The sequence below is a fragment of the Myotis nattereri genome (genome assembly GCF_964212035.1).
Source record: "Myotis nattereri genome assembly, chromosome: 3".
Lineage (NCBI taxonomy): Eukaryota > Metazoa > Chordata > Mammalia > Chiroptera > Vespertilionidae > Myotis > Myotis nattereri.
In genome coordinates, this window is record NC_138077.1 from 200,833,094 (window position 1) to 200,857,269 (window position 24,176).

General features: G+C 46.6%; 1 protein-coding gene across 2 annotated transcripts in view; it reads right to left on the reverse strand.

Annotated features, from left to right (window-relative positions):
* MAN1C1 (mannosidase alpha class 1C member 1) overlaps positions 1-23,568 on the reverse strand; it is a gene marked incomplete at its 5' end in the record, with an annotated part of 129,796 nt that extends 106,228 nt beyond the window's left edge. For both annotated transcript variants that reach the window (XM_081088313.1, XM_081088312.1), the window contains one exon: positions 23,026-23,568. In XM_081088313.1, coding sequence (XP_080944439.1) covers positions 23,026-23,568 — 543 coding nt within the window. The remainder of the gene's footprint in view (positions 1-23,025) is intronic.
* Positions 23,569-24,176: the final 608 nt, after the last annotated feature.

Genomic DNA, 24,176 nt, shown 5'->3' on the forward strand with positions numbered 1-24,176 from the left:
ACCCACCTCATGCCCATGGTAAGTGGAGATGCACAGGACCCCACCAGGGATGCAGATCTGTGTAGACGGGGTCCACCAGCATTTATACCCTCTGCTCTGAGAGTCAGAAGCTCTGTCCCACACCATTGGCAACTCGGCATGGCCTGTGGCCAAAGATCGTTTTAGGAGCCAGTATTGCCATGAACAAGATGGAGCATCTAGAGTTTTAAAAGCATTGAAAGCAACAAGGCTGGAATACACTTAACCTCTGGAGTTTACCCTGTGACATTGTCAGGGACCAGATGCTTCCATCAGAGGCAGGGCAGCTGGAGAAGAGCAGCAGGCAGGCTCTCAGAACCCCAGGAACCACAAAAGTCCCCTTGAAGGCAGGGAGTCCAGTGTGCTGGGACACTCCAGCCTAGAAGCCACCCAGGTGTTGTACTCCAGGGACAGAAACATGCACCTAGAGACGAACTGGCCTCTGACCGCCCCCAAACCATCTCTTGACTATGAAATGACAGGGGCATCTCACAGGCCAAAGGGGCCTGCAGAGAAATGCAGAGCCACTGAGAATAGAAATGACAGGTTCCCAGGGCAGGTATTCAGGGCAAGATGCTAAGGTTTCTGCCTCAGAGCTTGCCACTGGTGAACTATAGTAGCAAAACGACTCATCAACTTGAACTTCAGAACCACAAAAAACAGCTACCTAGCTCCAAGACTGGGGAAGCTGGTAACAGCCCAAATGACCTAGGCATAGGATCAGCCAATATGGACCAAGGATCTCCCAGAAGGTGCTGGTAAAATCCAGAAATGCAAGGACTTCTTTGCCCAAGAGAGGCTCAGTCAAGACAGTCAATAGGGCAGAGCTGAAAACGGGGCAAGCGTGGGCCAGAGAGACAGAGGGCATTCAGTCAGACTGAGGCCTTTGAAGTCCTCCCTCTTTCCCACCCTCTGCAGATTCGTACCGCCACCAGGAACATGTCTGGGATTTCTGACATTCAAAAAGTGCCTGAGTATTAGCACACTGTGTACACCATCATACCATGCATTTGTCACAAAGACTAAAACTGAGGCTCAGAGCATCTTCAGAAGCATCTTCAGAAGACCTGGTGCCAAGAGTTCTTCTGAGACTTGCGCGTGTATGAGACGCAAGTGCCAGGCAGTCCAGGAAGGTGCACTAAGTCAGGTGAAAACTCAGATCGAGAGTCCTGGGGTCCTTCCTGGTACGTGCCTGGCATAAAAGTTAGGAACAACGCTTGTGAAATTCCTAAGGAAGCACAGTAGCAGGCTGATTCGGCTTCCACCGTTGACAGGAAGTAGGAGACAGGTAGTCAGGGAAGAGTGACAGTTTGGGGATTAGTGCGATGACAATTAGCCAAGTTCTGCTCTGCTTCTCTTTACAAAGAAAACTTCCCTCCTCTTTGCTTTTGGAATGCCATGTTAGAAGAGAGACATTTCCATGGCAACCACATACACATTTAGTGATGTGTCACTAAATTTGTGTGTGCACAAAGGCACATTAGGAGACTTTTTGAATGTGGCAAGAGAAATAGATTTTCATAATTGAATGTTGCCCTCAAGTAGCATTTACCATTTGCTGAAAGCTGGGGCTGCCGCAGGAGATGCTAACTCTGCCTCATCAGAACCAAGGCTCGACCCCAAAATATCAGCCAACTTCAGATGAGACCTGTCTCTTTGGGAGGCTGCTGCCCAGAAAGGGACACAGACAGATGGGGGGAAAGGTTGGGGGTGGAGAAGGGAGCAAAGTAGCCTTGGCAGAGCCAGAGAAAGCAGCTCCATCTCACATCTGACCAGAGCCCAGGTAGAGCAAAAGCCACCTGTGTAAGAATCAGACATGACCCTGATCCTTCCCCAGGTTCTTAGCACCTCATGACCCCAAGACTCTGATCTGTTCCAACAAAGAGAATGTAGAAAAAGATTAGCACCATCAGACAGCTTCCCCAGGAAGTGGAACACAATAAAAAGAACGCTGAATCTAGAGCCAGAAGTCCCAGGTGTGTATGCTAGTTCTGTCTCTTCCTCATCATGGAACTGTGAAAGCCACTCTTTTTCTAAGCCACAATCTGTAAACTGGGAATATGCTTCCTGATTACCAGATGCTCCAAGGAGGCAGTGAGTGTAGGCACATCACTATTAAACTGTAATGCTGTTAAACTGTAACACTGCTTACAAGGCGGCACTGACTTGGCTCACCTGCCCCGGAGGAGGCCTCTGCCAGATGCAGGCTGGGCTCCCAGAGGCTGGTTCCAGTGAAGGGACCCACCTCAACCCTGCTGTGGGTTTATGATGGCCCGACTCCATCTCCCCATGAGTGATATGATACAGGGTGAGAGGACATCCCTGCAGCATGTGCCACAGCCCCAGAGCCTCCGATGTCAGCCTTTCTGGTCTTCCCCAGCCCCACACCTACTCTAGGTCCCAAGCCATCAGTACAGCAGAGAGGAGGAGGGGGGAGTCACATTATGTATACATTTAACTCACACACAATCAATTCTACCTCTCTGCCACTCGATCTCCTTATTCTCCCTATTACCCTTTTCCCACTCAAACAAGACCTTGGCTTCCTCTGCTCCAGGAAGAGAAACTACCCCTGAAAAGCAAACACAAAAAGCTACAATTTGGCTGTTGAACCTCCAAAGGCCTGGATCCTGGCAATGAGAGATCTTCAAAGATAGTTTTGACCATACATGCTTAGATTTCAATCACATGCCAATTCAGAACCTAACCCCAGATTTGAGGCAGTTGTCTTAGCCTCAGGAGAGGGGCTGTGCTCTGCGGTAAGACATGGCACCTCCATACTGGAGCCCAAGGAAGTACCCCCACCCTGCATCACAGCGCTCCTTCTCCCTGCCCCCCATCAGCCTCCTCTGTGGCCAGGGCTTGGACCTGCCTCCTCTTTCTGCTGGTAACCAGTCTTCCCTAGGGTGAGGCCACTCTGCCACCATCTCAGGCTCAGGGTCTAACACCTCACACAACAGGCACCACCTGGATCAGCCCTCCGAAGCTCACCATATGGCCCTTAAACTAGTCACCTGCCCCTACACTTCACATCAAACTGGAGAGGTTCAACCACCCCTGAGGGCTGGGTCCTGAGCTCCATCAGAGCTCCCCAGGCCCTGTGTTCCCTCCTTGCTCATTCCTCACGGGTCCCAGCTACCCTGCACTGAGGCTCACCCCAGATAACTATGTTGGCTTATGCCAGTGAGGCTGACACACTTGGCTCCAAAGGTCACCACTGCCCTTGAGGCTGCTGATGAGAATGGAAGTTGGAGCAGCCATTGTGGAAGTTGGGTAGTTCCTCAATAAGTTAAACACAGAAATACCATGTGGCCCAACAAGTTCACTCCTAGGTATGTACTCAAAAAAACTGAAAACATATATCCACCCAAAAAAGTACATATGAATGTTCATAGCAGCACTACTCATAATAGCCAAAAGGTAGAAATATCCCAAATGTCCACCAACAGGTTAATGGAGAAACAATGGAACATTATTGAGGCATAAAAAGAAATGAAACTGACACATGCTACGCCATGAAATGAAGCCTGAAAGTGTTATAAGGCTACATAGTATATGATTCCATTTATAAATGTAAAATATTCAGAACAGAAAAATCCATAGAGACTTTAGAAAGCAAAATAGTGGTTGCCAGGGGCTGGAGGGGCGGGATGGAGTGGTGCTCAATGGTTATAGGGTTTTTGTTGGGAGTGATGAGGAGGTTTGGGAAGCAAACAGTGGTGATGGTCACACACCATCATGAATATCCTTATTGCTACTGAATTGTATGCTTTTAAGTGGTTAGAATGACATATTGTTTTTAAAAGTTTACCGCGTCACACAGCAGGCTCTGCAGCCTTAACTCCTGTGAGATTGTGGAGTCTCGAGAGCTCCAGAACTGGAGAGGAGTACTGAGGACATAAAGTTCGGGCCCAGAGCGGGAAGCAAGTGTGTACAGCATCAGGAAGTCAAACTTCTCAACACAGCTGGGAACTGCAGCAAGTTCTTCTGCCAACAAAAAGACTGGGTGAGGATGGGCATGGATGAAGGAACAGGAACTCATTTTAACTCTCAGCACCCCTTCAAGGAGGCTAGCAAACCCCACACAGGCTGTTGCTGGACACATATTGACCACAAGGAAGAAAAGCACCACATGCTTCTCAGTTCTCTGACAATAAACCAGAACTGGCCAGCACTCAGCGTTTCACCAGTTACTCAGGGGGCGAGCAGGCTTAAACATTCGGACTTCAGGATGCTCAAACCGCTACAGGAGAAGTCAGAATGGTTTGGGCAAGACAGAAAAAGCTAAGACTACCTGGTTGCCACAGATGGGACTGCTTTGGCACCAGAGCTTTCTGGATTTCTTCTAGACACACACAGCCCAGCTGAGGAGTCTGTTTCTGATTCCAGGATGGGGCCAGGAAGCAGGTGGCTTCTCAGGTGAGGGCAGGAAAGAATCCGGGAGGTTGGTCAGGGTGAGAATGCCACTTAGACACTCCTTAGATGGCAGTTTCAGCGGGGGGCTCTGCCGAATGACCCTTCCTTCGATGGTCAGGGGCTTGGTTTCAAAAGAATCTGCCCATTTGAGTGGAGGATTCTGGCCACAACCCAAGAAGGACGTAGTGGTATCTATGTGGCCACTGCCTGAGCTGTGGTCATTAGGAAAAGACAACGTGCATCCTCACCATTCCACAATTTCTTCCTTTCCTCAACAGCAATGAAGATGACTATGCCTTCTCCCACCACAGTGACCCCTCTTTCCCTGATGGAGGAGCTGGCTTGTGAATCTGCAGTGAGTGGCCCGGCTGGAGAGGCACACATCCCACTTCCTGAAAGGAGCTGGAGGGTGGCTCTGCGTGTCTGCTGGGCAAGGAGAAAGCGAGCTACAAGGCTGAGCTCACTCAGCATCAGCCAGGAGAAGTCACACACCATCCTCAGGCTGCTCCTGGGCGCTCGGTCAGAGCAAACAGCTCAGAGCACCCAGCTCTTCTTAGCAGAAGTCTGATGGTGAGCCCTGATATTCCATCAGGAAACAAAGGGGAGAGAGACCTTCTGTCCCTGATGCCAGCAGGGCGGGGAAACTAAAGAATCTGCAGCTAAAGAATCTGAATCTGGGGAGGAGTGGAACCTCAGGGCAACCCAGGAGAAGCACTGGGTGCAAGCTTGCATGAGGCTGAGAACTGCTCACTGGGCTCCATGGGCAGCCAGGTGTGACAGACCAGCTGGTGAAAGGAAAAGAAGAGTGGGCCCGGCTCTCTTGGTCCCTCTGCCACCCAATCTCCCTTGTCCTGAAGGCTGTGACCCTGTGCCTTTCAGCCCAGGTTTTCCTCGGATAGCTTTGTGCTCAAGCCTCAACCCCTGGCACACCATATGACAACTTTAAATCTGCATCTCCTGTGCCAGCACCCCATCAGCCCCACACCCACATTTCCAACCACCTAGATTTTGCAAGCTCATCATTTTTATCTTGTCTAGAATTCAACTCTTGTCCCCTTCCCTGGATTTCTCCCCGTTCCCAATTCCTGATGTCTCTATGTACCCCAGGTGGAAACCTTAGCCATTTCAAAGTTCCCCTCCCACACCCACCCTCTGACACCTCCCCAGACCCAGCACATGGAACTCCTTGCTTTTTTTGCAAGCCCGCTGCCCCACTACTCTCCACATTTGCCTGAAATGCCATCCTTTCCCCAAAGCTCACATCACGTTGACATGACTCCCCAGCCCTTTGTTCACTCCTTTATTTTGGCACCTTCATGGTGTCACAACTGTGCACACGTTGCACACTGCGTACGCGTCTGTCGCACCCTGACTCGATGTTGCACTCGTTGAGGGCAAAAGCCCCATCTCTGTATCCTCGGCCTCCAGGGCACTGCCTGACACGCAGTCAGAGCAAGGTAAGTTCTCTGGAAAAGTTGAACTGGGATGAGACAGATAAGCAGCAGGTTGTTAATATTCCTCTCACTACATATCAGTTCAACTACATTATTTCATAAAGTCTGGTTTGAACCTGTTTGACAACTAGATTTCCAACATGCATCAGCTCTGCAAATTCTGGCAGTCACATGAAGGCAGTTCCTAGAACAAAAATGATAGAGAACAAAACCCCAGCAGCTAAAAGGAGGTGGATGAGGATTATATCAAGACAGAAATGAGGGGAGAGAAGGTTTGGCTCAGAAAAACCCCAAACCCTCTCCAACCTAAGGACTGGCACCCACCTGGGAGAACTGGCAGAAATGGACCCTTGCAGAAATGCCTCAGCATCTAATTAAACATTTTAGACTCCACTGCACACGGGAAGGAAAGCCACGTCCCCCATGGAACCCTGACAAATGAGTCGTTTCCAACCAATCTATCACCATAGCATCTGGGTACCTCAGGAAGATGAAAATAAGACCAACACATAAATGAAAACCAATATACAAACAATCATCTCCCCACACAGGCCTGCAGGAAGCCGCAGCCACAGCCATCTGCCAGGCTCCATCCTCGTCACTGCTCCTGCAGCCAGCGCCTCCGAGTGAGCTCACTCGAACATAAGATTGAACGACAGAAGGAAATTTCTTCTCTGAAGTCTGACTCTCCATTAGTTCTAAATGCCCACACCCTGTAAGCTGGAATGAAATAAGTTTAGGATAAAAAGGACTTGTTCTATAGTCCACATCAGCCAAAGAATTTGCTAGAAGTAGTGGGGACAGATTGAAGAAAGATTGCAACTTGGCACTGGTTGAGAATTCAAAGGTTTCTTACATGGAAACAGCTCTCAAGGGGACCATCACTAAACTGCGGGGAGGACACTCACGCTCACATACAGTGTATTCTCACCTTCTGCAGCTTCCCCCGGAAGTGGCCTGGATAGATTTGATCTGATCAACCCAGGACAGCAATTCTCAGGTTAAGTCACATGTGGCTCCTGGCAAGGTGGAGATGATATGATTGCAGCTGCTGTGAATCTGAACACCGGGGACTGGGTTTGGCTCTTCTACTCCTTCAATATCTCCTTTTTCCTGAGCAGCTGTTATTCGATTTTAAGGCCCAAGCAGCAATGTGAAAAGGCTGCTCTGTTAGCCTGAATGCAGCAGAGGCAGCAGCCACAGGAGGGAGGGTGACGGCCTTTTGGGAAATCTACTTCTGGGCAAGCACCTATTTTCATTTCAGATGTTTATGCCCCACCTGCTTCCCCAAAAGAGATTTAGGTGGAACAGGCAAATATTTATGCAGCTAACCAATGTTTTTCTCCCTCCATACATCTGTATGTGGTGGGAATGATTCAGACACACGACAATCTTACACTATGAAATGTCTTAAAGCCAGAGGTTTCTTCGCTGTTCCTTCAGCTCATATAGCTTTCAGTGTAAAACTGGGGCTCAATTAGTTGTTGTTTTCCCTTTTTTTTCTTACAGTTTTAATAAATTCATGGCTTTTGTTGATCATGTTAACAGCATGTGCTCTTAACTTTAAAAAACTCAATTTTAATGGAGTCTTTTCTCCAGCTCATTTTTTTCTTCCCAATCCTGGTTGAGGTCTTAATAAATATAGAAAATGCCCAACCTCTTCCATAAGTGGGTAAAAGGGAAACCTAGCCAGAAAGGAGATACAGCCCAGGTGAAGACAGCATTGACACAGATGAGTCTAATGGTGCACGACAGAACCACCTCGGAAGGTTTTAAAAATTCTAATGCTTAGGCTTCACCCCAGACCAATTAAATCAGACTCTCTGAGGGGGGAGGAACTGGGGCCTCAGTACTTACTAAGATCTCCTAGGGCCGTGGTCGGCAAACCGCGGCTCACGAGCCACATGAGGCTCTTTGGCCCCTTGAGTGTGGCTCTTCCACAAAATACCACGTACGGGCGCGCACGTACAGTGCAATTGAAACTTCGTGGCTCATGCGCAGAAGTCGGTATTTTGTGGAAGAGCCACACTCAAGGGGCCAAAGAGCCGCATGTGGCTCGTGAGCCACCATTTGCCAAGCTGCAGTTTGCCAACCACTATCCTAGGGGGTTCCAGATTGCAATGAAGATTGAAATCCCTGTTCTAAAGATTAATGAGACCAGTTCTTTTGAATATCTACCAAGACTCCGAAAATTTCTGCTTTATTCCATCCCAAAGTGAACTCTTCCTCTAATTATCACTCATTAGCTTTCAGATGATGTAACAGAAAGAATGTCAACCTAAGCGTCAGGAGAAGAGGGTTAAGTCAGTGCATCACCATTTAAGCTGGCAGGGGCTGGAGCTGGTCACTTCCCTTTCAAGGTCTTTGTTCTGTTCACTATAAAGTGGAATTATAGTACGTGCCCTGTAGGCCAGAGGCTGTTGTGGGGATCAGCTAAATTCTTAATGGGAACCTAGGGCTCTATTACGAATGCCACACACAGGAGGAATTACTGATCTGATTTGTCATGCAGGGGTGGGCATCAGGCCAACCCAGGCCCCACTCCTTCCAAAGCAGGCCCCCTAGAGATTCTCCTGGGGATTTAAAAGACAATGGGTGATACAGAGGCCAAAGAGCCCGAAACCCCTTTTCTAACATGCAAGAAGACTTCAAATTCCATGGCTGACAAACTGGAATTCTGCTCCCACTGGTGCCAAGTTTAAGAGCACTTTACTCAGAGCACAGAAAATCTTATTATGCTTCAATCTAATCCAGCCTAATCACAGGAAATGTCTAACATTGTTTGTCTCCCTCAGTCCCATCTGGACTCTTGCCACTCAGGTGCCATTCTTCACTACTTAAAGATGGATAATTAGACATAGACTTTCTAGAATGAAAATAGGGAGGCTATTACACAAGACCACCTTTGAGAGACAGCAGTGTGAAGTCTCTACCCCTTACATAATATTATACACCCAGGAAAGCCTGTATCTGAAACTGACCAAGCTTCTATTTTTCTGTCTATTTTTTGCTACTTATCATCTAAAGTAGCAAACTTGCTTGTATTTGATAGGCTGTTCTCTAAAAGATCCAGTTCTGAAAGCAAGACACTAAAGTCTTCTTTTCCCATGATTCTTATAATTAAAAACCAAGACTACACCTGAACTCTGTCAGGTATGACATGGACAAGACATGAAGAGTGTCTTCGGGAAGAGTTGGAAAAGAGGAAGACTTGCTAATTTAGGTTAAGGACACAACTACAGAAAAACAAAAAGATGCCAAAATGTCTTCCCAGGAAACCAGCATTTACTTGGTAAAATGTAGGTTTAACCTCTGAGAGGCTCATTCTAGGAATGCAAATGGGGAGAAGGATCTTAAGTAAGAGACATAACTTTTTCTCAACTCCCACATACCCCAATGAGACAAAAGCAATTAAAGGTAGCCTTTTCAAAAATATACTACATGTATTTCATTCCGAGCTTTCCTGAACAAGGGGAAATAAGGGATCAAATCTCACAGATGCACCTTGGAAATCCTTTAGCCATGTACATTTAGCTTCCTTCTGATCAATAATGCGGCTATTTGGCCTACTCAAACAGTACTTTTTTTTAATGTGAGGATTTACAAACCAAATTCTAAAATGCTGTCATTAGACTTAAGGCAAAGAGCCAGAAAAAATATTAGACACATTAAAAAAATCCTAAGAGGAAAGTCACACTAATGGAGGCTGCTGGAACATCACAAATATCAACAAATATTTCTTCCAACATCTAAAAGCAGAAAAGCAAAAATATGCACACATAACTTAAGTTGACATCAACCAGAAATTAGGAGCCCTTTTGAGAACTATTGTCTGTATTCAGGGCATGGTTTCAACACAAAAGTGTATTTCATGCATCTAATACCAATTACCAAAAATGAATACGAATCTTTAAATATCTAAACTACACTAAAATATGTACATTAAAGTTCCTGCACTTGATTCAGGAGTCCTCAGAGACCTACTCAAGTCTGCTTATTTGTACTTTACGTAATGCTAACAAGCTAGATTGAATGGTTTCCTAGCTAACTGCAGATTAGAAAATAGCAAAATCGGAAGAGTAGGGAATAAAGCAGCAAAAGGCAGGTATCCTGTCAGCTAAAAGCACTGACAGCTGATAGCCTGGCATAAAGGGGAAGAAAAACTGCTTAAAAGCAGACAATTTAGAATCTAAAAAAAGTAGTATTCACAATGTTTGTCATAAAATTTAAAAACTGAGTAGATACATGTAGGAAAACGTGAGCAATAACCAGGAGATAAATGGTCAATAGGGACAGACCCGATGATGACAAAGATGTTGGAAATAGCAAAGACTTTTTGAAAACAATGAGTGAATAGAGAGGGAATATTGGAGAAACAAAAACAATAAAGAAAAGGTCTAAATTAAAATTCTAGAAGTAAAAAAATTACTTGAAATAAAAAATTCACTGGATGCGAGCTTAATAACAGATTGGACACTACAGAAGAAAAGTTCAGTAAACTAGAAGGTGGGTTAATATAAATTATCTACACCAAAGCACAGAGAGAAAGAAAGACTAAAAAGAAAATGAATAGAGACTCAGTGACCTCTAGGAAAATATTAAGAAATCTAACTTATATGTAACTGGAGTTCTAAAAGAAAAGGAGCTAGATTGGGGTAAAAAAAAAAATGTATTAAAGAAATATGGGCAGGAGAGGAACCAAAATGGCTGCATAGGTAATGCCTGTACTCACTGCCTTCCACAACCACATCAAAATTACAACCAAAATACAGAAACCATCATCCAGAGCTGCTGGAAGCTGGCTGAATGGAAGTCTTACAACTAGAGAGGTAAAGAAGACAGCACACTGAGACTAGTAGGAGGTGCAGAGGCACAGAACGGGCTGGTCCGACACCCACGTGTGTCGCTTTTTCAATCAGGGGGAAGATCGTCTCTACAGAGGCTGCCTGTGAGGAGAAAGGGTCCCAGCCCCACACCAAACCCCCAGCCCATGGTCCTAGAGCTGGAAAGAGAAGTTCCCATAACTACAAGCTGTAAAAACCAGTGCTGTTTGGGGCTCAGTGACACAGAGGCTGCTGGAGACCTAGCTGTTCCTCTTAAAAGGCCGGCACCACAAACAGAACTTACCAGGTTCCACTTCCAGCACCAGGGTGAGGCTTTGGAAGACACAGACACATACAAGGAGGAACTGGATTGTCTGACAACAGGGAAGGAACTTGGGGCAGTTTTCTCCCAGACTGAGGTGTTCTCAGGGATCATTGTTCCTATGCTGGGACCTCCCAGGTCGCAGGGCTGACTAGCAGCCATTTCTGTTTGCTCTGTCCTGATGATTCCCTAAGACCCTGCCTCATCCAATTTACAACCCCAACCAACCTGTGTGCAGCAGCTTTTTCATATCAATGGCCTGTTCTTGCTCAGGCTAAAATCTGGCAAACAAGCTGCAGCTGGGTCAGGGAGCCCCAGACCTATCAATAAAAGGCCCAAGATCCGGCACTAGCACCAGCCTCCCTTGCTTCATAGCTGGGCCTCACCTGGGCACTTCCAAACCCAATACAAAGAGGAAGAATCTGCAGATCTCTCTGGAGCTCCTGCTGGGTGGGCCCAGGCAGTGGCTGACTTTGGACCTCCCTGGAGACCCAAAAGCCAGTGTACCCAGTGGTCAGTGTCAGACCATAGCAGATTACAACTCTATACAACCATAAGAGACACATTCAAGGGGCAGACTCAGTGAGCACCAAAGCCCCACTGAGGCAAGTTCTGCTCCATAGGGGTGTCTCCTACACAGCAGCTCTCCCACTGTAGTCACAGCTGGTCCTCACAGCAAATTCCTGTAGGTCAATTCCTCCCAGTGACACCAATAGCAATCAAGTCTCAACTACAACAAAACTGTGCTCACAGCCCACAAAGGGATGCACCTAGAGCTCCCAGCTCAGGTGACTGGGGAGGTTGAGCCACTGGGCCCTACAGAACACCTACTACACAAGGCCACTCTACCAACTCAAGGAGACATAGCAGTTCTACCCAATACATAGAAACAAACACAGGGAAGCAGCCAAAATGCAGAGACAAAGAAACATGTCAGAAATGGAAGAAAGCAAACTACTGGATATAGAGTTCAAAACCATGGTTATAAGGTTATTCAAGAATCTGCCGAAACCAGTTTGGCTCAGTGGATAGAGCGTCGGCCTGCGGACTGAAGGGTCCTGGGTTCGATTCCAGTCAAGGGCATGTACCTGGGTTGTGGGCATATCCCCAGTGGGAGATGTGCAGGAGGCGGCTGATCGATGTTTCTCTCTCATCGATGTTTCTAGCTCTCTGTCTCTCTCCCTTCCTCTCTGTAAAAAATCAATAAAATATATTAAAAAAAAAAGAATCTTCTAAAAACCTCCAAAAAAAAATGGAAAAGAACCAGTCAGAAATTAAGCATACACTGACTGAAATAAAAAATAATATACAGGGATTCAATAGTAAAGAATTCTGAGAATCAAATCAACTATTTGAAATATGAGGAAGCAAAAAACAACCCAACCAGAAGAGCAAAAGAAATAAGAATCCAAAAATATGAAGATAATGTAAGGAGCCTCTGAGACAACTTCAAGCATACCAAAATTCACATTATTGGGGTGCCAGAAGAAGAGAGAGTAAGATATTAAAAACCTATTTGAAGAAATAATGACAGAAAACTTCCCCTACCTGGTGAAAGAAATAGACTTACTAGTACAAGTCCAGGAAGCACAGAGAGTCCCAAACAAGAGGAACCCAAAGAGGACCACCCCAAGACAAATAATAATTAAAATGCCAAGGGGTAAAGACAAAGAGAGAGTCTTAAAGGCAGCAAGAGAAAAGCAAGGGAATGTCCATACGACTGTCAGCTGATTTCTCAACAAAAACTATGCAGGCCAAAAGGGAGTGACAAGAAATAGTCAAAATGATGAATAGCAAGGACCAAAAACCAAGATTAGTCTACCCAGAAAAGCTATCATTTAGAATTGAAAGTCAGATAAAGAGCTTCACAGACAAGAAAAAGGTAAAGGAGTTCATCACCACCAAACCAGAATTATATGAAATGTTGAAGGATATTCTGTAAGAAGAGGATGAAGAATAAAAAGATCAAAAATATAAACAACAAAACAGCGACAAATACATACTATCAACAATTGAATCTAAAAATCAAAATAAATGACTAAGAAATCTAATGAACAGAATAAACTGGTGAATAAAATAGAATCAGAGGCATGAAAATGGAACACATTGATGATTCTCAGAGGGAAGGAGGTTGGGGGGCAGGAAGAGATTAAACGAAGATCTTATATGAATATATACATTACCTATGGACACAGACAATAGGGTGGGGAAGGCCTGGGATGGGGCCAGAATCGGAGCAATGGGGGGAAAAAAGAGGGACATCTGTAATAACCTCAACAGTAAAGATTAAATACACACACACATACACACACTCTAGAGGCCCGGTGCACGAATTTGTGCACCAGTGGGGTCCCTTGGCCTGGCCTGTGGAATCAGGCCAAAACTGGCTCTCCAACATCCCCCGAGGGGTCCCAGATTACAAGACATGCAGGCCAGGCCAAGGGACCCCACCGGTGCACAATCGGGGCCAGGGAGGGACACGGGAGGTTGGCCCGCCGGGGAGGGACCACGGGAGGGCTCCAGGGTGTGTCCAGCCTGTCTTGCTCAATCCCAATTGGCTGGATCCCAGCAGCAAGCTAACCTACTGGTTGGAGCATCTGCCCCCTGGTGGTCAGTCCACGTCATAACAGCAGTTGAGCGGCCTTAGCATATCATTAGCATATTATGCTTTAATTGGTTGAACGGCCAACCCGACAGCCAGACACTTAGCATATTAGGCTTTTATTATATAGGATATATATATAATAAAGATGAAACAGAAACCTCAATCAATGATGGAAGGACATAATTGTTATACTAAAAACTTTGTGTTTGTTCTGTTAGTAACGGTGAGAAAATTGAATATATTCATTAAAATCATGCAATTTCTTCTTTATGAGAAAAAAAAAGAAATATGGGCAAAATGTTTCCAAACTTGATGAAAAAAATATTACCCAAAGAAACTCAACAAACCCCAAGCAGGATAAACAATGATATTCACACTTAAGCACAACATAGTCAAATTATTGAAGAATAAAGATAAAGAGAAAATCTTAACAGCATTGAAAGAAAAGGGGAAAGATTACACACAAGGAAATATATCCTAACCTCTCATCAGAAACAATGCAAGTTACAAATCAATGGGTCTTTTACGTTAAAAAAAGAAAAAGAAAAAAGTCAACTTAAAATTCTATATCCAGCAAAAATATCAAATACTAGAAAATCAAATGCATGTTGGGCTTAACATTCTGTTAAAATCATTATAATCACAATAATAACAGAATTAAAGAAGAAAATTATATGATGATCATCTCCATAAATACAGGGAAAAAAGCATTTGAAAAAATTCAACCCTATTCCTGATAAAAACTCATAGCAAACTAGCAATAGAAGGGGGCTTCCTCAATCTGATAAAAGGCATCTATCAAAACCTGTACCTAACATCATACTTAGTGATGAAAGACATTTTTCCCTTGCTATCAAGAACAAGGCAAAGATGTCAATTCACACATCTATTTAACATTGAACTGGACGGCCTAGTCCAGGGGTCCTCAAACTTTTTAAACAGGGGGCCAGTTCACTGTCCCTCAGACCATTGGAGGGCTGGACTATAGTTTTAAAAAAAACTATGAACAAATTCCTATGCACACTGCACATATCTTATTTTGAAGTAAAAAAATAAAATGGGAACAAATACAATATTTGTATTTGCATGTGGCCCACAGGCCGTAGTTTGAGGACCCCTGGCCTAGTCAGTGCAATGAAGCAAGAAAAATAAATGAAAGGCATAGCCATTGGAAAGGAAAAGGTAAACTGTCTTGACTCACAGACAATATGAGTATATGCATAAAAGATCCTAAAAATATTTAAAAATTAATAAATGAATTCAATAAGGTCACATGATGAAAAGTCAATGTACAAAACAATCTATTGTATTTCTACATACTAACAACAAACACTTGAAAAATAAAAATTTAAAGAATACCATTTACAACAGCATAAAAAATATAAAATACTTAGAGATATGGCTAATAAAAGATATTCAAGCCGTCTACATTAAAAACTACAACACATGTTCAGAGAAATTAAAGAAAATCTAAATTAACAGAGATACCACATTCATGGACCCAATACTGTTAAGATATCAATTCTCCCCAAGTTGATTTATAAATTCGAGGAAAATCCAAAGTCCTAACAGGAATTTTCACAGAAACTGATGAGCTTGTTCTCAAATATATGCAGAAATGTAAAGGACCTATGTAATAGCCAAATCTATTTTGAAAAATAAGTTCAAAGATGGAGGAATCAGATGACCTTAAGTTCTTAACACTTACTAAAGCTCCAGCATGAAAATAGTATGAATTGGCATTAAGATAAATCAATAGAACAGAAGAGTCCTGAAACAGTACTACATGTATATATGGTTAATTAATCTAACAGGACATCAAAGCAATTCAATGGGGAAAAGAAAACAGTACTAAGCAACTGGACCATCTAAGTGGAAAATAATGAACTGCAACTCCTACCTCACACCATACAGAAAAATTAATTTGAAGTAGATGAGAGACGTAACTGTAAAAACTAATATGATCAAGCTTGTAGAATTAAAAAGAGACAATCTTTATGACCTTAGGGTAGGCAAAGATATTTTTTTAAGTACACACAGAAACAATCACCATAAAAAATATTGATACACTGGACTTCATTAAAATTTAAAACTTCTGCTCTCTGAGTGACACCACTAAGAAAATGGAAAGATAAACCATAGAAGGAGAGCAAATACATATATACCTGACAAAGAACTTGGATCTAGAATATGTAAAGAATTTCTAGAATTCAATAAGATGATAAACAGAGCTTTTTTTTCAACACAGAAGGGCAATATATTTTAATAGGCACATAAAAGGAAGATACGGAAATGGCAAATAAAACACATGAAAAGATGTTCACTATCAATAATTAACAGGGAAACAAAAATTTAAATCACCATGAAATATCAGTACACAACACACAGAATAGCTAAACTTAAAAAGGTGGACAATACTTAGTGTTACTGAAGACACAAAACCCTCATACACACATTGTTGGTGGGAGTATAAAATGGTCTAACTAATTGGAGAAAGTGTCCCAGTTTTTTTTTTAAAGTTAAAAATACATAACTACACAAAAGAAAGGAAAACATGCCTACACAAAGACTTGTACATACAATGTTCGTAGCAGCTTATTCATAATAGCCAAACACTGGAAACAACCAAGAAGTCTAACAACAGGTCAGTAGATGAGCAAATTGTGGTATATTTATACAACAGGATACATCTCCACAGTAAAGAGGAATGAAGTACTGATCACATGCATGAGAGAAGCCTTGTACAAAAAGGCATATATGTATTGTGCTATTCCATTTAGCTGGAGTTCTAGAACAGGTGAAACTAATCTCTGGTGACAAATCAAAACAGTGGTTGGGGGTGGATGTTGGGGACTGACTGGGAGGGAGCAGAGGGGACCTTCTGAGGTGGTGGAAATGCTCCATATCTTGACAGGGAGTGGTTTATATGGCTTTCTGTATTTGTTAAAACTTACCAAACTGTTTATTTAGGACCTGTGCAGTTCGCTATATGTAAATTATACTGAAATAAATAGATGGTACCTGTATCACAGGATTGTTGTAAAAAAAAAAAGATGAGAACACAAGCGACAGGCACTGAGAGGCTAACAGTCTTACCTATGCACCGCATCAGGCCCCACAAACACTGCTGTATTGCACAGTGGATTTTATGTGACCACCGCGTCATGGCAGAGATGGGAGGAGAGGAGCAAAATCTATTCTTCAGTCAGCAAAAATGGTTGCTATGGAGTGAAAACTGTTTGCCTCTAAGTTTCACCTGTGGAGCAGCTGACTCCCAGAACATTCCAGATAAGAGCATAAATATTGCTTATCTATTAAGGAGGACACTAATCATATATCAAAGTTTCCTTGGTAAAAGTGACCACTAACAGTGCTGGGCTAACACAGATGGACAACTGCCTGGTCTTTAATTAATGAAAAGTCCGAGTTAAGAGACATACTCAGACCCCTGTAGTCTAGCTGTTCTGCTGCTGAGTTTGCGGAGCTCTCAACCCAAATCTTCAGAAACAGCTTTCTCGGGGGAGAAACAGCTTCAGCTGGGCCAGCACATTAAGGCCCTGTGATCTCTGCAGCTCCTGTTCTCCAGGAACGGAGACACCAAAAAGCAAGGGTAGCTTACAATGACCTCTGCATTTAAAAGGACCAAGGATAGCCCTAGCCGGTTTGGCTCAGTGGACAGAGTGTTGGCCTGTGGACCGAAGGGTCCCGGGTTTGATTCCCGTCAAGGGAGCGCACCTCAGTTGCAGGCTCCTTCCCCGGCCCGGGCCCTGGTCAAGGCCCTTGCAAGAGGCAACCAATTGATGTGTTTCTCTCACATCATTATTTCTCTCTGTCTTCTCTCTCTCTAAAAATTAATGGAAAAATATCCTTGGCTGAGGATTAGAGAGAGAGAGAGAGAGAGAGAGAGAGAGAACCAAGTATGCTGCCTCACCTATTAACTAGTCCCCAGAGCTGAGTGAGGGTGAATTTTGAGTCTTTGAGGAGTCTCCAGTTTGTTTCCTACCATCACCTGCCATGAAAATACAGAACTAAGAAAGCTGAAATTTCCCCAAATTTTGCAAACACTTATGCATAAGGCCTTGGCCCCAGGGTAATGGGAATTCAAGAGCCAGGGCTTACTGTTTGATGAGCCTGTTTTTTGTGGGTTTGTTTTTTGTTTGTTTGTTTGTTTGTTTGTTTGGACTGCAGGTGTACAGGACTGGAATAATAATCCTTGGTTTATGACATTCATCCCAGCCCTGTGCATGGCCCTTCTTTTAAAGAAATGTAATAAATGCCCATGAATTCACCTGAGGCAACTACTCTCCTGAATCCTGTCCATCATTTCCTTGCTAAGGCTTTCCTGACCTGACCTATGAAAGCAAGGTAGGGAGAGAATTTCCCAAAGCTCCCACCTCCTCCCTTAACACAGACTCTACTTAGGATGCAGAGGCAGGCACCTTCCCCCAGCCAGAGGCACTACCTCAAGGCTGGGTGCCCACCTAGATTACCAAACAGCTTCCCTACACAGGGCCTTCCAATCTGCATGCCTGATTTATTTATTTTTCAATAAGAGAAAAGATGTAAGTCCCTTTGAGCAAAGTATGCCTGATATCTATCACAATATTTATTTTTGGTGGAGTAATGGATCAGTCTTCGGGGAAAGCTAGAGAAAAGGCATTTCTTGAGCTTGGATGTAAATCAGTCACTCTGAAAACTGCAGGGGGATCTATATTCTTACCCCCCTGCTAACTACAATGTGAAATAAGCAGCTGACTTTTAAAAGTCATTGTATTACTTGTTTCTAAACCAAACACTAAAGAAAGTTAGGGATCTGAGGCCCAAGAAGCAATTGCTCCTGGAATGTCTGCTCCTAATTCCCCCAAGTGATGGTGCAACTCAAAATGAAAGTGAGATCCACCCAACCTGCAGGTGTTAAGTTGTACACCTGCCGGGGACGAGTTCTAAGCTTTCCTTGCAGTGCTCAGCTCTAAGGAGGAAGGATGAGGCATGTGAATGAGCTTAGGATGCAAGGGTCTCCCAAGGGACCTTTCCAGTTATTATAGGCCACTCTTCCTATCTATATTAAATGTATCATAGAGCAGGACAAGAGTGAAACTGAAGGACAGGGGAGGGATCCATCCAGCACTCGATGGATCTGCACTTTAAACAGAGCTCTTCAAAGGAAAGCTATTTAAATCTGAGGCGTTCCTAGTATTAATTATCCTAACATCTCACAGGCTCAGATTCACATGCTACAAAGAACACAAAGCCTTTTAATTTTCCTACCTGTCCCTGACACTGGCGGTGATAAATCAGACATACAGAGAAACCACACATGACTAACGAACCAGCCCATTAATGGGGAGCAAAGATCATTTGCCAAGATGACTTACTCAGACATAGCCACATATCATAACCAGCAATATCCTGGAGGCTTAACGCAGCAGGCACGGACGGCAAGAGCCCGGGCGCTCCCTGCCAAGTTGCAGGCATTCCAGGGAGACTCGGGCATCCCGCAGATGCCTGCTATCCAGGCATGAAAGATTTCACTCATGGCTGCCCCCTCCCCACTCCCTTCGAGTTAAACTTGGACTTGGAAAATCACTGCACTTCTGTAAGATCTCTTGAGTCTTTTAGAAGCCCCCAAATCTGGCTGTGGCCCCCTACTCTGAGTCTCAGAATCAAGAACCTTAGGAAGAAGGGCCAGCCTCTGCCACCAGTAACCTTAACTGCTAGTTTATAGATTTTTGCTGTAGCCACTCATTCAAGTATCTGAGCCAACTAGGTACCATACCCTACTCCAGGTGCTTGGGCAGATCCATAAACAAAACAGTAAAAAGGTGGGAGTGATGGAGAGATAAGAACCCTCTAAATGCCAGTCTGTTCGTTTTACCATGAAAACTGAGACACAGTGATAAACAGGGATTTTCCTCTTGGGTTGGGGTGACAGAGTGGCTAGGGCAGGAACACAGGTTGGATTCTTAGTGGGGCTGCCACAAACAGTGGTGTGTAAGGGTAGAGGGGATGGGAACGAGGCTGACATTTAACCCATATTCTTCATAGGGCTAAGGGCAGCCCCACCCCAATACTCACTGTCCCAGGCTGCTCAATTCCCTTTAACAAAAGCCCCCTTCACTGGAAGGGACAACTGAGGCTGCCCAGATCAGCAACCAATCCTCATTAGTAGGGGCCAAGAGAGTTTGAATCCCTTCATTGGGATGTAACCCTGACAAGCTATATAACCCCAATTCTTGTCATGAGTGAGAAGAAGAGTCTGTTGAACTTAAATTCATCAGAAACCCACCTATAGCTGAGGTCTCTATACTAATTTTAACAATAATTTCCTAGATTATCATCAGATCTGAAAGGAAAGACAGCTAGCAAGCCGTTTTACATTTTTGCCAACCCTTTACTCTTCATGATCCCAAGCTGAGGATCTGTCACTGTTCAATCTCACCTTTAACCTCAAGTTATGGGTGACAGGAATAATTAACTTAATCAAATCTATAAATATCTACTCTCGACTAGGTGTTAGGGATACAACATAAACCACCATCAACAGCAACACTCTTCTGTCCCTGACTTCATGGAACTAAGACATGTTGAATATGAGCTGGGGAAAGCCCATCTGCTAAGAGAGAAGACTGGCAGTCTACTTAGAGGCTAGGTCCGGAAGCAAGAGTGTATGTGGCCAGCCTATTGTCCCCTCCCTCACCCCATTTCACAGAAGGAAAAATAAGGTCCAGGAAGGAGCTGAAGTGACTTGCCCAGAGTCAGACAGCTGACAGCTGAGCTAAACTATCAAACCCCATGTTCTCTGGGTCTCCCCTTTACAGCACATTGCCTCCTCTAAAGTTCCAAAATCACAAAGTGAGGAGAAATAGTTGGTTTGTGTGACAGATTGTTTCCTGATGCATGTACCAGAGCATGCAGCTCCAACCCAACTTATCAGCACAGACCTTATAACCATGTCCATCTTTCAAACCAGAATGTTTATAAATATAAACATCTAGTTTATAAATATAAACATCTAGTTCGTTGATCTAGAGCCCAGTGTCCAGTCTTCATTTACTCTCATTTATCACCCTCTCTGACTCTCTTGATGTTTACTTTCACTTAAAAAAAAAAAAAACCTCATAAGAACAGAGCCCTTTTTATCTGATGCTAGCTCCCCCTCTGCTCCTGGGGTCTAATCAATCCATGTCTGGAAATAAACTAGCCAGAGAGAAAATCTACAGTACCTTTTATGAAAACAGGCACCTTTCTGAAATGATCCACCCCTGGGCATGGCACAGATAGAAATTTAAATGAGGAGGAAATAAAGACATTCTCCAGCAATAGTCATATGCATTCCCATCAGGCAGGACACCAGGGAACAAGGTCACTCTGGGTTAAGAGCTAAACCAAAAACTCAGCCCCACATTATTCAGGTTGTTTGGAAGGGTGGGGACGCGGGGAGAGTCCAAACTCAGGAAGTCTGAAGAGGCAATAGGCTTCCAAACATAATAGTGTCTATAGTCCAGGCCCCTCCATTCTGAGGAGCTTAAGGTCTTCAAGATAGTAAGAGAGGGCTCACTGAACATCAACTTCAGGCAAATGCAAGTAGGCCTCCAGCTACTACTGGGGCACACAGAGATGCCACATAGAAAGATCCAGACATGTGGCACCCAACATGGACCTCCACCCATCATGTTATTTTACACCCACCTGTGAAGCATAGCCCCTGCACCTCCCAACTCCCACCCACCCCCAGCTGCTGCTGCAAGCCACGCCCACAGCCTCTGCCCGAAAGGGAGGCTGTCTTTGTATAGAGGGGCAAAACCAAGTCCTCACTAGCCAGGCCACCATGACTCCCAACCCCGGGCTTTCAGAAATGGGTCACACATCCAGACACAAATGCAGAAAGCACCTCTTCTGAAGAGGACAGTAGTTAATAATTAATCCTTTGAATATCTCTGGCAGCTCTGGACACCCCATGAAAAACTGCATCCATGCAGCTTATATGTCATTTCCCTGGGGTTACTGCCCTCTTGGGGAGGTCTGAAAGGGCAGAAACTCAGAGGCAGCTTTGAGAAAGGGGGCTGCGTGTGGTCCAGGTGAGTATTGGACAAGTTTCTTAACCCCTCCTTAACTACTGCAAGTCCCAGCCTTTAATACACCTTGGAGATTTCAACAAGAATTTGGAAGCTGAGAGTGCACACACACACACACACAACAAGGACTCATCTTTGTGGCTTTCTATCTTGATGTCACAAAATGTCCTGCGAATACTAATGAAGACAGTCTCCAAACAGGGCTTAGAGCGGGAGAGCTGAGTAGCAGCAGAGGAAGGAGTCCGGGGAAAGGTGGGCGTTGGGGAGGATAGTTTGGACAAGGAGAGGGGGACAACCAGGCTCTCCACTGGCTGAGGAGGTCTCAGCACCGCAGGTCCTGGCCTCGCTGCCTGCTCCCCCTGGAAATCACAGCAGAGCGGGGGCGGGGGGGGGGGGGCGGTTATCGTCTCCTTTCTAGGGAGAAGACCCTGGCCCACCGCTTGCCCAAGGCCCCCTGGTGGCCTGGGGTGTCACCGCAGCCCCCTATGCATTGCTGGGCAAAAACCTCCCACTGGCAGCTCTAACAGTGGCCGAGCAGACTATTTAGGTACCAGTGGCAGCTTGGCAACGGTCTTCAAGCCCTGGTGAGGCTGCGTTTGCTTGTGGCTTCTTAAACTAAGACTAAGATTCCGATCAAAGTGATCCCTCTCAACCACTCCCCTAGTACAGTCCCTATAAGGGAACAAGTCCAAGAACGGCTTCATTAAGCCAACAATCCTGGAGCGTGGTCTTACTGATCATTTCTTCCTGCATCACGTACAATGATGTGCAACTGTTCCAAGGCTCAACAGCAGCAGCAGTTAGCAAGAATGCACAACACACTCTGGTTTGTAGGTTACTGACGGGATTGCAAAAGATTTGCAGGGCACCAAATGCCCCCCCAAACCCTGGGTTTCCAGGTAGCAGATCCTACAGGCGTTTGGGGAAGTCGGGATTTCCAGTGAGAAAGAACAGGGTCCTTGACTCCTGCAGGAAGATAGGATGTCCATGAAAGAACCTGACCGGATACCGCACAAAACTCTACCAGCAACTCTACAGGCAGGAAGGAGCCCACCTGGGCTGGGGCCTGGGCTGGAAAGACCGGAGGGGGGGGGGGGGTGGCGGGGAGGGGGCGGTCCAAAGGTTCAGCTGCCACTGGTCAGGGGTAGGGATCACTGAGGGGACCCAAGGCGGGCAGTTTGGGAGGAGAGAGGAGGGTGCAGGGGGCGCCAGGCGAGTCCAGAGCCGACCAGGGACCGGGCGTGACGACGGGCCGGGAAGTGGATGGAAGCCCAGGAGGATCTTCTCTTTTTGGGGGGAGGAGAGTCCTTACCTCCTTGATTTTCTCCCGCTGGGTTTGAACCAGGCTCTGGGGCTCCTCGCTGCCGCGGGTCCGGGTCCCCAGGACCGGGTGGCGCAGGCGGCTCCGGAACGCGTGGAAGTCAAAGCTGAACGGGGGGCTCCCCTCCTGGGGGCCCTCCCCGCGGCTGCCGCCTCCGCCGCGGGGCACCGTGGCCTCCTCCCGCGGCCGGGTGGGCTGGGTCCGCCGCGGCCACCCCTTCCTCCGCCGGGGGCTGGCGAGGCTGCTGGGGTCCTCCTCCCCCGGGGCCGGCGCGGCGGGGGCCGGGTTGGGGGGTGACTCCCGCGCTCCGGCCAGGGGGAGCCCCGGGACTTCGGGCACCGCCTCCAGGCCCGGCTGCCGGGCCCGGGGGGCCAGGAAGAAGCGCTTGAAGCGAGAGGAGTGGGGCAGCAGGAAGAGGGCTCCGAAGCACAGCGTGAAGAGGCCCGAGAGGAAGAGCAGGAACAGGAACTTCTGCGGCAGCCGCAGCGCCCACGGCGAGGCCGGGGCGAAGCCGGGCACTTTCCTCCCGAGCATCGTGGCCGGGCGCGGGGCTGGCGACCGTCCGCTCCCGCCGGCCCCGGGGCTCCGAGTCCCGGCACTTGGCGGCCGGGGCGGTCGTCGAGGGGCGCCGCCGGGCGGGGGCCCCGCGTGTCTCTGGCCGGGGCCGCCTCCGAAGGAAGTTCGGGGAGTTTGGAGCGAGTCTTCCCGCGCCGGGGCGGGGGCGCCGCGGCCTCGGCGGGGCCCGGGCGAGCCGGGCAGCACGGCCCAGGGCCCGGGCCCGCGAGGGCCGCCGCCCGCCGCCGCCCCCTCGCGCCGCGCAGCCCCCCGCGCCGCGACCGGAGCCCACGGGCCCGCGCCTTCCCGCGCTGCGGCCGCCGCCGGGGCCGTCACATGCCGTCCGCGGTGCCCGCTGTCGACGCAGAGGCGCCCGCAGGCCTGGTCCCCACGCCGAGCCCCTCGGTCCGAAGTTTCAGCCTCAGAAGCAGTTTCCCGAGAGCACGAACCCGGGGCGAGGCCGGAGGGTCAGCGGCGCCCCGAGCGCCGACCAGCCAGGTGGCGACAGCGCGCGGCGCGGCTCTCGGCGCGCGGCCACAACTTTGCCCTCCGCGGACGGCGCCGAGCGCGGGGGCGACACTTCGGAG